We start from the raw sequence: 14,834 nt of genomic DNA, 5'->3' as shown, positions 1-14,834 counted from the left end.
TGCTGACATGGCATTTCCCCATTTCAGCCCTCCCAGGAATCCCGAAACGTTTCCGTTTCCGTTTCCGTTTCCGTTTCCATTTCCGTTCCCCATTTCCCCGTTTCTATTTCCCCTAACTGTGAATGAAACCAGCCAAACATCGCTGGTCTGGGTAGGAGAGGAAACAGGCCAAAACCCCATAACTATCTCTGAAGAGACAATAGAAACGCCCTCGGATCTCATAGTAAACAAGACACCTGAAGATGAGATGCTCCTTTGTCTCAACATCCTGCCAAAAGGTTATGCCAAAAGCCTATGTTCAGAATTATCAGATATGCCAAAAGGTCAAGGCTTCCCACAAGAAAGCGGTAGGCTTACTTATGCCATTGCCAATCCCCGACGGTCCTTTTTAGGAGATAGGTATGGATTTCAAGGGGCCACTTCTTGCATCCGCAAGCGTAATACTCAATGTCTTACTATTATTTGTCGCTTTAGTAAATATTGTATGCTTATTCCCTGCAAACAAACGGCCAACGCTAAAGATGTAGCTCGTTTGTTTATCAAGTATTGGTATCCCATTGGAGGGTTGCCAAAGACCATCACATCCGACAAGGACTCCAAGTTTACGTCTAACTTTTGGCGATCCTTGTTTAATAATTTTGGTACTAAGCTGCAAATGTCCAGCGCTGTCCATCCGCAATCGAATGGCGAAGACGAAAAAGTATAATGGTATGGCATTTGATATTTTGTCATGATGCTCAGGGAAAGTGGGAGCAGTTTCTTGGGACCGTTCATTGATTTCTTGGTGTAGAAGGGTAGCAAGAATCAGCTAAGATCTTCGAGAGAAGTAATCTTTGAAGGTTCTAAAGAGATTCAGGACAGACGTCTATACAGAAGCTGTGGCCCTGATAAAGGTTGAGCTGTGACCCAGAGGCATAGTTACTAGGGAACGGCAACTTTTTGGGATGGGCGAGCGTGGAAGGTGTCAGATGACATGCCATCAAATCACATGCGAATATACCAAGACATGAAAACAAAGCCCCTTTAACAGTAAACTTTCCATCTCAGCTTTAAACTTTTTAAAAAACACAAATCGCTGAGAGGAAGGGGCAGAGAATAGAGACTGAGAGAAGGGGGCTGAGAAGAGAAGGAGGCTGAGAGGAGTGGGCTGAGAGGAGTAAGGGGCCAGGGTGCTGAGATGATTGCAAGGTAGATAGCAGGTCAAGAGCGCAGGAGCGACAAGAAACAGTGCCAAACGGCACTACTTCGGCATGTTTGGCAGGTTCTGCAGGCACCAGGCAGGTACAGAGGCTGGGGCATTTCTTGAAGTTCCGGGACCAGTAAATGTTCCAGGCATTCCAGGTTGGCTTCCAGACTAGAAAAAGGTGTTCCACCCATTTCAGAAGGGGGAACAGCATTCCCTGGAAGCTATGGCCAGTAGGCCAAGCTGAGCAACAAGGATACATCTCGATCGGTTGACCAAAGGCACCTGCATTTAGTAGTACTTTGACCTACTTGACCAATACCCAACCTAAGATCAGTTTTGCAGTTGGATTGCTGTGACAAAGTGAGTCACTGAAATGCGGGCATGACGTACTCAGGTACATCCGGGTATGGGATTACTTATTAGACTAGTACCACCTTGGGTGGGTAAGCTGATTCAAACTTGACTAACGATTGTTGTTCTATACGGTCTACTACAAAACCTTGTTTCTTTTGGGGTCAAACACCATCTCGTGGCTGACCCAGAAGCCTCCAACAGTAGAGACATGCTCATCACCCAGTGAGTCTGTATTGCTCAGCTGATTCTGGAGGACACAGATGCCCTTCAAGAGGGTGTGAAGGTAAGATAGTAAATGACAACTAGAGTTCCAATGCAATTGCCAAGGACCTGGCGTTTCATTCCCAGGCGATTCTCATTGAGATACAGGTCATTTCATCAAGGAGCGCTAATCCAGAACGAAGCAGTTGGTCCACTTTTCTACTCACACCTCTTACATCTTGGCAAAGGCTCTACTAGAAAGCAGATTGGGCACTTCACCAAATGGATGGGCTAGAAAACTCAACATGTGACCCTCATATGCAGACTATGAGCTGTAGGACTAAGGCAGCAAGAGGGATCACATGCCCGCAAGGGGCTGTGAATATATGCCAAAGAGATGGATTGTCTTGTGGCTGGCATAGACCAGCTTATATAGCCCTGGAACGAGCTTGCAATGGTGCCGAATTTGAGCTACCTATGCAACAGATTCACAATACTGTATTGTTCATGCCCAAAAGAATAGGTCACTTCATGGACACGTTAAAAATATTTACTCACTAGAATATGGTAGCATCTATAGGAGCCTAGGACTTGCCCACAAGGAGGAAATCTGTAACGTTAGATCTGGAGTCATCAATGCGATTTCTTAGAACTGCTAACATGATTTTGGCTCAGAATCTAAACCTGCTTCTCTTACAGCGACACTGAGGATAACCTGCGTGTATTTATCAGCCTGGCAGCCTCTTTCCTCCATTTCTGACAGCACTCGATACATCTCAGCCTTCTTGTCAGCCCTTCTATATGCATCTAAAGCAGCATTGAAAATGGCAGTGTCCGGTTCTATGCCTGAATTCCGCATTTGCCGCAGGACCTTTTCTACTTTCCACAAAACTCCATTCTTTCCAAAGGCATCTATTAAAGAGCACAAGGTATGAGTGTCTTCCTTCACTCCCATAGATCGCATCTCACGATAAGCAGCTCTCATGCGGTCCAGTAGGCCTGCTTTACCATAAGCGTCGATGAGAATATTATACGTTATGGTATCTCCCCTATAGTAGTATTTACGCATGAAATCAAGTACAGTCTCCATCTTCTCATATTGACACTCCTTTGCGTATGCTTGTATAAGGGTATTGAATGTGATAACATCAGGTCGATATCCAAATCTTTGCAGCTTCATGTACCATTGCTCCATTGCTCTAATATTTCCTGCCCTTGAAAAATTTCGTAGGATAGCATTCTGGGTCCAACAATCGGGCTTAAATTCCTCAGCTTCCATCATGACCATGAGCACATCTTGCATCTTTCTGAACATGCCCGCCTTACCATATGCATCTATTAGGATATTGTACGTCACGATATTTGGTGTCAACCCGACCATTCTCATCTCTGACAGAAGTGTGTCAACACGATCAAAAAGCAAGGCCTCACTACAAGCTTTAATCATTTCACTGTAGGTGTAAACATCAGGTTCACAACCAGGTACCTGCTTCATTTGTTCCATAATGCGAAATGCGTCCTCTAGACAATTGCTTCTAGTGTACGCTGTTAGAAGAGCTGTAAAGGCTTCAACACAAGGCTTGCACTTTTCTTGCAGCATCATGCGAAATATGTGATATGCAGCGTCAGCCTGTTTGCACTTTCCCAGCATACTCAATAGCCTTACGTAGGTGGCAATGTCTGGTTCGTACCACTCTTGTTCTCTCAGCAACTCGAAAACCTGCCAGAGTCAAGGCGTTGTTGGGGCTCCAAAAAAATCCATGAAAATTCGGAAAAGGCCAAACGTGGATTGATGTTCTGCACACTAGGCTCTGCCTGGTGCAGTTGAAGTTACCTTCAAGGCCGCTTTCCATTTCCGACGGCGAATACGGTCATCTAAGGCCTCCAGGAGAGTGGTAGCGACGAGGCGCCGGGCCTTACGGAGGTCGGGAACTTCGTGGTCATCCTTGGAACGCTCTACTAAATGAACGACACCGAGAGTCTTCCTCCCGGCGCGACTGAGAGAAGGGTCATGAGGGATCTTAAAACAGAGGACACGAAAAAGCCGTCTAGGTGTGGAAGATGTGGTGATGGGAATGCTAGTTTTGAAACGAGGGCAATGGAAAGGGGTGGAGGGGGAGTAGAGTGCAGTCCAAGAGGGACAAGGAGGCATGGCACTCGTCGCTCACCGATCACCACCATGCCTCAAGAGCTCATCTCGAGAGACAAGTTTCTAATATTCAAGAAGGGATCAAGAATACAAAGCCAGACGTGAGAATGCACTGAAGATTAGAATATGAGGGCTCCCTCAAGACTAGTACAAATAAGAGGATTCTTAGACTCTAGACCATGTCAAAGTAGCCATGCGGGATATTGAATGGAAGGTTGACGACAATGAGGATGATATCAGACACTCTAAGGGACATGCTATAATTATTCTTAGCTCACTTGATTTGTGGATCAAAGTTCTCCAACATTCTGCTAAGCTGAAAGGGACCAAGGTATGGATAGCCGAGGAACATCCATGAGCCCAATTGAAGAATAAGGCAACAAAATCAGCCAGGGTCGAGGTTACAAGGAAAGAAGGACAATGGTAGTATACCGTGAAAGTATAGCACTTATCAAAGAGTTTATATCAAAACCAATAGACTCCCAGTCTCAAACTAATGTATGGCGATTATGTTTTCAAATATTATGCAGGTACTCTAAATAATTGAGTTTCGCACTCTTTGGGAGTTGCTATGGGCCCTCCCTAAGCAAACGTACTAGATGGTTTTTTGTTGTCCATAGACCTGTTGGTCTCCTGTGCATATTAATAGACTCTACGCACATGCATGCATGCTTGCGTGCGTGTGTGTGTCTGTGTGTGTGTGCATGCGCGCACGTGTGTGTTTTCTCTATCCCTCGACTATATACCACAACCCTACAATTCCCCACCACCCTCATCCACCCATGTCAACCACCATCCCCATGTATGTGTGTGTTGGTGTAGGCATTCATATGTGATGCAGGTATGCCTAAGCATGTGCACTAGAAAACAAAACGAAAACACTTAATATCCCTCTCTCACACCCTCTCTCACATACAATTATGTCTATTTTGCTATCTATTATTGAAAAACAAACAAAAAAAGAACTTAACTCTCTCTCTCTCTCTCTCTCTCTCTCTCTCTCTCTCTCTCTCTCTCTCTCACATGTTTTGACATATTATCTTATCCATCATTATGCATACAAACACGTAATATGCTTCCACATGAGAGCTCAATTTCTCCACAGAGAGGAGAACATTATCAATTCACGATGTTGTGCATAATTATAGACATTATAGTATAAGCTTGCTAAAATAACCCTTGTTGGTACGTTAATTCAAGGACTGTTGAGTAAATTCTAGAGTAGGATAGGAAAATTTCATGTGCCATACGCCTTATGATATAGCTTTGATTGTGCACCATGGCATTATACACAAGGTAGCTTGTACGTAACAGCCCAAAATTTATAGCCTAATTAATAATCCAACAGTTGCTAACCAGTCAATTTATAACTTGGTAGGTGTAATGTCAGGAACCTTGAGCTCCCTCCCTATTTCATGCCTAACTCCCTCATCACAAATCACTTTTCCATCCTCCTCCACCACGACGCTATCTCCCACTTCTTCACCAAGGAGAAACCCTCCTTCCTTCTAATTATGTCCTAGCTTCTCCCCTTAGTCTTGCTCACTATATAGTAGGGCATCCTGTATTCGAGCTCTCTGCAACCCGCGTAATAAGCAGCTTGAACTTGCAAACACCTTTCCCCCCGTCGGTGTCCTATGTTGATTAGTTGTTCTCTTCCCCTCATTTTCCTCCCAATCCCTAGCATCGAGACCCGCGACTTAACCTTCTAGAGAGGTCGCATTGCTGAAACATTTTTTGCTTGTTAGTAGCTACCAATAAAGATGTAGCGATACAAGCCCATCTGCAAGTATACATGGAAGCTACTCTGTACGCCCCTAATGAGGAGTCCTCACCTAATAAGTGTACTTTAGAGAAACCAAAATGCTTAAAAAATGTGCATTTAAATCATGAAATACTCTCCACTATAAGTAGTAAAAAAATAGCATCCATTCTCAACTCTTACATTGGATAACCCTCATGAGCTATAGGAGATCTACCTCCCGTATCCTTGCTCATGTATATAGGTCATAAGAATGAAAGAAGGATGGGGAAATTGCACGTCTGCTACAACAGAGGGGACGATTTCATGCTAGGCTAGCTTATCCATGTACCCATGTAAGCCTCAAGTAAACTTGCTATAGTAATGCTACTCTACATACCAAAAGGATGAGATCCAGGCAGAGCACATTTTGTCACTAGGGAAGACAAGGTTATGGGAAATAGATGCTACTGCACACTACTCCTTCATATATCTGGTTTAATGAGATTGCAAGCACCGAAAAAAACTTATACATTCACATTATTTACTTATTAGCATGAGCTAGCAAGTCCTCAGACTCAAGCGTCCTCGCTCATGGCGATACAGATACCATTAGCCAATTGAGTTCCTTGATCAAAGGACTCACTGAGAAAGGGAAATTATGAAGAACATCTTTTATTTGTAATGCCCCGTTCCTGTGCAATAGATGGGATAGTAAAAGACAATAGACTCATTCTAAGAAATAGTAAAACTACGCTGTTAACATCTAAAAAGTCTAGCGAGCTAACACTTTCAGACATCCTAGCTCAAGACTACTAGTCACTTGTCATAACCTATCTTAGTGTGTTCCACTGCCCCAGCTCATCAAAGGACAACAAGAGGACAATAGTAAGTAGAGGAAAAAACAAAATATCACAGGTGAATGTATTTATGAGTTATTGGGCGTATACAAAACAACATTGTTGCTATACATCCCTATTAATTTGCTCATGTAGCCCTCTGGTTATGATAATTGTGGTATGAGAAGGGTTTCAGGATTTCTCTCATGAAGTATGGCAATTCGTGTTGGTCCTTATCTAAGCTATGAACTACTAATAGGGATGCCTCACTCTCTAACCACCTTAACAGCTGATAGTTGCTTTAAATTAGTTATGGTTCAAAAGGATCTGGCTTACATTCTTGTTGTTGTTGATTGTAATCCTTCTTGCTTGAAGTCGGTAAAAAAACTCCTTTGTAGCCTAGTTTCATGTTTTACATACTGCACAATCGTATAAAGTTACTATCTTGTGCAAAGGGTCAAGCTCTCTTAACACAGTGCCTTGAAGGCAAGTGATAGCCTAGTGTTCATTTTCCTCCCAATCCTAGCATCGAGACCCGACTTAACCTTCTAGAGAGGTCGCAATGCTGAAACATTTTTTGCTTATTAGTAGCTGCCAATAAAGATGTAGCGATACAAGCCCATCTGCAAATATACATGGAAGCTACTCTGTACGCTCCTAGTGAGGAGTCCTCACCTAATAAGTGTACTTTAGAGAAACCAAAATGCTTTAAAAATGTGCATTTAAATCATGAAATACTCTCCCACTATAAGTAGTAAAAAAATAGCATCCATTCTCAACTCTTACATTGGATAACCCTCATGAGCTATAGGAGATCTACCTCCCGTATCCTTGCTCATGTATATAGGTCATAAGAATGAAAGAAGGATGGGGAAATTGCACGTCTGCTACAACAGAGGGGACGATTTCACGCTAGGCTAGCTTATCCACGTACCCATGTAAGCCTCAAGTAAACTTGCTATAGTAATGCTACTCTACATACCAAAAGGATGAGATCCAGGCAGAGCACATTTTGTCACTAGGGAAGACAAGGTTATGGGACATAGATGCTACTGCACACTACTTCATATATCTGGTTTAATGAGATTGCAAGCACCAAAAAAAACTTATACATTCATGTTATTTACTTATTAGCATGAGCTAGCAAGTCCTCAGACTCAAGCGTCCTCGCTCATGGTGATACAGATACCATTAGCCAATTGAGTCCCTTGATCAAAGGACTCACTGAGAAAGGGAAATTATGAAGCACATCTTTTATTTGTAATGCCCCGTTCCTGTGCAACAAATGGGATAGTAAAAGACAATAGACTTATTCTAAGAAATAGTAAAACTACGCTGTTAACATCTAAAAAGTCTAGCGAGCTAACACTTTCAGACATCCTAGCTCAAGACTACTAGTCACTTGCCATAACCTATCTTAGTGTGTTCCACTGCCCCAGTTCATCAAAGGACAACAAGAGGACAATAGTAAGTAGAGGAAAAAACAAAATATCATAGGTGAATGTATTTATGAGTTATTGGGCGTATACAAAACAACATTGTTGCTATACATCCCTATTAATTTGCTCATGTAGCCCTCTGGTTATGATAATTGTGGTATGAAAAGGGTTTCAGGATTTCTCTCATGAAGTATGGCAATTCGTGTTGGTCCTTATCTAAGCTATGAACTACTAATAGGGATGCCTCACTCTCTAACCACCTTAACAGCTGATAGTTGCTTTAAATTAGTTATGGTTCAAAAGGATCTGGCTTACATTCTCCTTACATTCTTGTTGTTGTTGATCATAATCCTTCTTGCTTGAAGTCGGTAAATAAACTCCTTTGTAGCCTAGTTTCATGTTTTACATACTGCACAATCGTATAAAGTTACTATCTCGTGCAAAGGGTCAAGCTCTCTTAACACAGTGCCTTGAAGGCAAGTGATAGCCTAGTGTTCATGCAACATACCAGTTGTCCTTCCCATCTCCTTTTTTCTTTAGAATATGAGTGGTTTGGATCTATTTTGGTATGCTTCTTGGTATAATATTGACTGCAATGACATGCTATCAGGATTTATGACACCTGTAGTCCTGCATTAGGAGATACGTATGTTCTAACATTGCCTCTTGTGTGGATGGATGCAGGTAACACATCCTAACATTGGATTGTACTTGGATGGATACCAATAAGATCTTCAAAACTTCTTACATTCATTTTTGTCTCATCCCTTGTTGATGTATCTATTTTCTTAATAGCAATTTCTTGGAAATGGAAAGTCTTTCTTCAAAGAAATTTATTGCAAAACCATTGTGTTGTCCTTCTGGAAACTAGGTGCAATGTCACTACCTGCGTGCAGGGCACATGTTCTAGGACTTGAAACACACACAGACACACACACACACACACACACACACACACACACACACACACACACACACACACACACACATAACCATTGTGTTGTACTTTTGGAAACTAGGTGCAATGGCACTACTTGTGTGCAGGGTGTATGTTCTAGGACTTGAAACACACACACACACACATACACACACACACACACACACACACATTTTAAAACCAATCAAAAGAGCACTCAATTTCTCACAACTAGTATTCTAGAAAACTCTCACACATGTTTTAAAACCAATCAAAGGAGCACTCCGTTTTTCTCAACCACAAGATGGGTTTAGGGCATTGCCCATTGACACAATCACATACACACACACACACCACACACACACACACACACACATACTAGTTTTTGAGGATGAGGTTGAAGGTTGCTATAGCTTGAGGAAGATGGGTTTAGGGCATTGTCCTCCATTATGTATACACACACACAACATGGTTGCTATCTCCTCTCATCATATTCATTGAAGGTTGCTCTCTCCTCTCATCATATTCATTGCTTACCCCCCACACCCCTTTTTGGCTTTTATGCCCCTAGATTCTCCTCATCATCATCTCCTTTCTCTACTACACCCCCACCCCACCCCCCACCCCCAAAAAATGTCTTATGACTTCTCCCAACCCATATCCATGCTTCCAAGGCCTTTCCATGCTACATGTTGCCCGCTGCTCGCATGCATGTGCACACACACACAAATGTGCGTGCGCACGTACATTTTAAAACCAATCAAAAGAGCATTCAATTTCTCACAACCATTATTCTAGAAAACTCTTACACATGTTTTAAAACCAATCAAAGGAGCATTCCATTTTTCTCAACCACAATTCTAGAAAAGTAAAATATTTTTAATAGAACTCTAAGAAAACTAAACCATGTTTAATGGATTGGTATATATATTCAATGCGTTTCCTCTATTCTAAGAATGAAGATCAAATGAACACTTAAGAAATTATGTTTGCTAAATACCAACAAGTAGCTTGAATGGGACGAGGCAACAGACATGCATGGCCAACATGGCATTTATTCAATGTAAATCTGATATTCTAAGGATAAGTCTCAAAACAAAACATGTACGAAAAAAAACCTTTAGCTAAAAATTGATAGCCTCAACCGAGACAATAGTAGTGGATGCGCAAGGCCGACATGGCATTTTATCTTCCGAGATGGTGCTTACTAGATCTCTTATCTAATCAGCAGTAGATGACAGTGTTATCGACAACAGGCGACATTAGAGCATAAGCCAAGTATGTGACAATACATCATTTATGAAAAACAACACACACTGTCCCAATTTTGCCTCTTAAAAAATGAGGTCATCATTCCAAGCACTCGAGAGTCAAGCCTTTTCACAACCCTAAAGCTCTTGAATGTGTGTGAGACATGTCACCAAAAAATCAAACTACAGAAAGTTGTCAATAGTGTATTAGGCCTAGTTACCACTACGGACTTTCAGTTGCCCATATGATCCTCCTTCCATTCCCAACCAAGTATTCACACTCGTCCCTAATTTTGGTTATTGCTATCACAAAAGGTCATAAGATGTGATAATAAGACAGGTAGAGCTGTATATATAGCCTTGAATCCACCAACTAGAAGCAATTAGTTTGGCATAGGAAAGCAATGTCATCCTAGGAATGATCTTTAGTATATATAGCTTTTATGACTTATGTCTGACTAGGTCGGTTAGTTGGCTACTGTTGTTGCCCGACCTTACAGATTCCCATGCATATTTCACACTATTAGGGTGTCGCATAAGTACCATTTGTTAAGCTAATTCATGCTCCTTTTAATTGTGATAATATGCATTCTTGAATTGGTTTTACACGGGCCTATTCAATGTCCATGGTTATGTACGTTTGAAAACAACAAGTAAAAATGGCCAAGCATGATTATCTACACCTCGTACAACCATGGATTTTGTAGATTTATAATTGTCTTCATGATTGTCAAGTGCTAGTTGAACCTAAGGATGTTTACATGTCTTCTCCTTTATCGAAAGAAACCACAAATTTACAATACCAGCACTCTGGTGGAACTACAAGGGTTTAGGCAAAATATATTATCATAAAAAACATATAGGCTCATGGCAATCCAATATTATCATTGGAGTTACCTCATGAGTCATGCTGGCATTGTCAAGGTACATTGGCCTTTGATTAACATTATTGTATGTACAAGGATACTATGATTGTACCCTTTGTCATTACTTAAGCAAGCCAAGTTTCTTACGATGTCATCTTATGGTGAGCATAAGGTCCACGGGAGCTAGAAGGGAGCGAAGAGGATCGTCAAAAGGCAGAACAAGAGGCACGTAAGTCACTGAGCAAGTTAAGAGGTCAAGAGACGAAGTCGAGAGAAAAGGAGGTGAGTTATAACAAAGACAAACCAAGAAAACAGTTCAATGTCACATGCATGGTAGTGCTCATGTAGGAGTTAAAAGCAAGTTTGTAGGGAGCAAGCTTGTAGACCACTACTTCCTGAGTTGCACATGGCATGATGTGCCACTCTTCCAGCACTATCAATACAAGACTTGTCCCAAATAGGTGAAAGATGTAGAGACAACTGTTCGAGACTATGAACACGAAGTTTGATGGTGAATGAAGTAATGTGAGGTAGTTTTAATTGAATATTCTTGAGATCTCACCACTAAATTTTAGAAAAGGAAGGATATCTAGTGAGCTACAGATGATCGTTGATTAGTCAACCCATGATCCTCACAACGCTAGCAAGATGGTGTGCTACCAATGCTACTACATTCAAGTCAAACTATACCTATTTGAAGAGCAATGTAGCTAGAATCTTTGGAGGTTATTTGAAATCCTCTTGGTGCTCTTGTAGACATTTGCTATTGTGCTCCATAAATTGCATTTGACATGAAAGCTTGTGAGATTTGAAAGAAAATGGCTAGTGCCTCCACTAATCATAAAACAAGACTATGTGAGAGAATGGAAAGCTAAGAAACACACATCTTGCACTTGTTTGCTCATCTTTGAGGGACATTACATTTGATGACACACAACGGTTTTTAGACTTTAGATTGCATTTGTGAGCACTGCCTCAGTATAGCAGCAATCAATTTTTATTAAAAATTGCTGAATCTGCATGACACTATTTAAAGATTGTTTTTACTTATTTTTCATATGATTCCTGGCAACTTACAAAGATAAAACTTATTATTGGATAAATAATAAATCCATGCAGATGAGCAATCATTCAATGAATACCAAAGGAAAATTTCTTGGCAACATACAAAAGAGAGGAAGAGCGAGAGAAATACTTGAAGAGGAAAGAGAAGAGAGGAAAGAGAGGAAAAAAGAAAGATAGCAAGAGAGGAAGGGAGGAAAGAGAAAAGAAAGAAAGAGAGGAAAAAGAGAAAAGAGTGAAAGAGAGGAAGGGAGGAAAGAGAGAAAAGACAGAAAGAGAGGAAGGAGAGAAAAGAGAGAAAGGGAGAAAGAGGAAGAGAGGAAGAGGAAAAGAGAGGAACAGCCAAAGAAAAAGAGGAAGAGAGGAAGAGTGAGAGAGAAAGAGAGGAAGAGGAAAGATAGGAAAACAGAAAACAGAGGAAGAGAGAAAGAGAGAGAGAGGAAGAAGCAAAGAGAGGAAGAGTGAGAGAGAAACAGAGGGAGAGAGGAAATAGAGGAAGAGAGGTAGAAAGAAAAGAGAGGAAGAGAGAAAGGAAGAAAGAGAAGAAAGAAGGAAGAGAGAAATAGAGGAAAGAGAGAAAGAGATGAAGTGAAGAGAGATAGAGAGAAAGAGAGGAAGAGAGAAATAGAGGAAAGAGAGAAAAGAGAGAAAGGGATGAAGAGAAGAGAGATAGAGAGAAAGAGAGGAAGAGAGAAAAGAGAGGAAGAGAGGTAGAGAGAAAAGAGAGGAAGAGAGAGAAAAAGAGAGAGAGAAAGAGAGGGAGGGAGAAAGAGAGGAAAGAGAGGAAGATGAAGAGAGAGAGAGAAACAGAGGAAAGAGAGAGGGAGAGAGAGAGAGAGAGAGAGAGAGAGAGAGAGAGAGAGAGAGGAAGAGGAAAGAGAGGAAGAGAGAAAAGAGAGGAAGAGAGAAAAGAGAGGAAGAGAGAGAAAGAGGAAGAGAGAAAAGAGAGGAAGAGAGAGAAAGGAAAAGAGACGAAGAGCAAGAGAAAGAGAGAAAGAGGAAGAGAGAAAAAGAGAAAACTTCTTAATCCATGCAAGCTAGCAATCATTCAATGGATACAAAAGGGGAATTGCTACAATGTCTATACCTGGGGGAGGTCACTCAAAATTATGTAAGGTAGCACATGAGTTGAAGGGGTTTTTTAAATTTGTGGAGTTAGATAAAAATAACAATAGTCCTAACCATGATATATAGGCCCCTCCTAGCAAAATGCATCACAAAAAACTATTTGTAGCTCATCGATTTTTATGCTACCCATATGAGTGAATCCATTTTGTACATGAAATGATCACATGAGTAAAATGTTTAAACTATAGAGCTAATAAATTATTGATCACCTTATGACCATGATGATAACTAATTATGGATCACCTTCATATGACTATACAATGCTGGGATGGAGGGAGGAAACCAAGGACCCACAAACTCTATATGAGAAAAATTCATGGTCATAAGAAAATATAGAGTGTGATAAGGTCTATAGCTCTAATGAAACAAACATAAGTACACAACTTTCTAAAATATGTATAATTTTGACACGGTAACATGACAAATGGCTCCATTCATATCATTCCAATCATTTTGACTACAACAATGACCATATTTGAAGTCTTATCGCTCAAGTTATGATTAAAATAAAATTGGCAGAAGGAACCTCCCAGGAGGCCACGATATCGTGGCCTCCTCGAGGGCTCTTCCTCCTAATATTTTTTGCCTTGAAAATGGCAATGGAAGAAGAAAATTTTCTCTTGCAATACCTTGAGTCCTTTGTTCCACCCCTCCTTAACTCTTGAAAAAGCATTGCCAAACTTACTTTTTGAAATTGTTGTTTGTATGTAAGACAACTGATTACTCACAATTTTTTGGATAGGACAACCACCATAAAAGTAAGTAGTGCATGCTACTTTTGACCATAAACCATTATACTAGAATGTAAAATTTTACCAAATTCCTCACTCGAACCATCGCCTTGCTCTAATGCAGTCACTCAAATTCTGGTAATCCTTCATAGCTTGTAGTGGTGCCGATGTGCTGCTACTTGACATGGTTGTCTTTAAGTTGTTTACTTGCTCCAATCTTGTGCAGCCAATGATGTGTTGTTGCCTTTGTGTGATGCAGTTAGATTGCTCGAGTGTATCAGTAGTTGGGTTTTCTAGCGTGTGAATCTTTATTGCCAAGTCTGCCCATGTAGAGTAGTCTATCGCTTTTAGTACGGCTTCTGAGTTGTGGAGTATCTTACAACGTGAAAAAAATTTGAAATCCTCTCTCTTAAAATAGGACAAGACTTCCTTTAGTCTCCTCAAATTATCAAAGATATCTATCTCATATCTCTCAATCTAAATGTAAAGTCTCTCTTAGAATTATAATATAGGAAAAGTGAAACCCCTCTCTCATAAACTCAATGAATCTTTCTCACGCTCTCAAGAGAAACTCAATGGATGTGAATGGACATCACTCACAATCACTGAAAAACTATCAATATCAATCTAAAACCAATCTAGGATTAGCTAAACCTACTTTGATACCATGTCAAGAATGTGAGATCCTGTTAAGCGTAGTACACACAAAAAGAATGTATGAATCTAAGGGGGATCAAGCCACATAAGAAACTACATGAGAGAGAAACATGGTAGAAAACAATCAATCTATATGTCCTTTGTTAGTCATACAATGGGAGGCTTCATATATAGATAGCCTTAAGATCCACTTTACATATGATCATGGCACTTGTCTTCCTAATCTCCCCTCATCCTTACCTATCAACAACTAATCCTTATCTTCTAGATTGTTCTCATCTCACTAGACTTTTGTTCACATGCTCTTGTAGGCAC

General features: G+C 40.8%; 1 protein-coding gene across 1 annotated transcript; it reads right to left on the bottom strand.

Moving 5' to 3' along the window:
• Nucleotides 1–1,938: 1,938 nt before the first annotated feature.
• Nucleotides 1,939–3,947, bottom strand: LOC147902359 (pentatricopeptide repeat-containing protein At5g48730, chloroplastic-like). The gene is made up of 2 exons (XM_087373341.1): nt 3,576–3,947; nt 1,939–3,461 (listed from the first exon to the last, which is right to left on the bottom strand). The coding sequence occupies exons 1-2, from the start codon at nt 3,891–3,893 to the stop codon at nt 2,397–2,399; spliced, it is 1,383 nt and encodes a 460-aa protein (XP_087229467.1). The 5' UTR covers nt 3,894–3,947; the 3' UTR covers nt 1,939–2,396.
• Between the last annotated feature and the right edge of the window lie 10,887 nt (nt 3,948–14,834).

Source organism: Dipteris shenzhenensis, chromosome 4, assembly GCF_047967505.1.
Source record: "Dipteris shenzhenensis isolate YYH24624 ecotype China chromosome 4, Dip_SZ_1.0, whole genome shotgun sequence".
NCBI lineage: Eukaryota > Viridiplantae > Streptophyta > Polypodiopsida > Gleicheniales > Dipteridaceae > Dipteris > Dipteris shenzhenensis.
The sequence above is the reverse complement of the archived record's forward strand: the minus strand, read 5'-3'. Positions and strand labels throughout refer to the sequence as shown.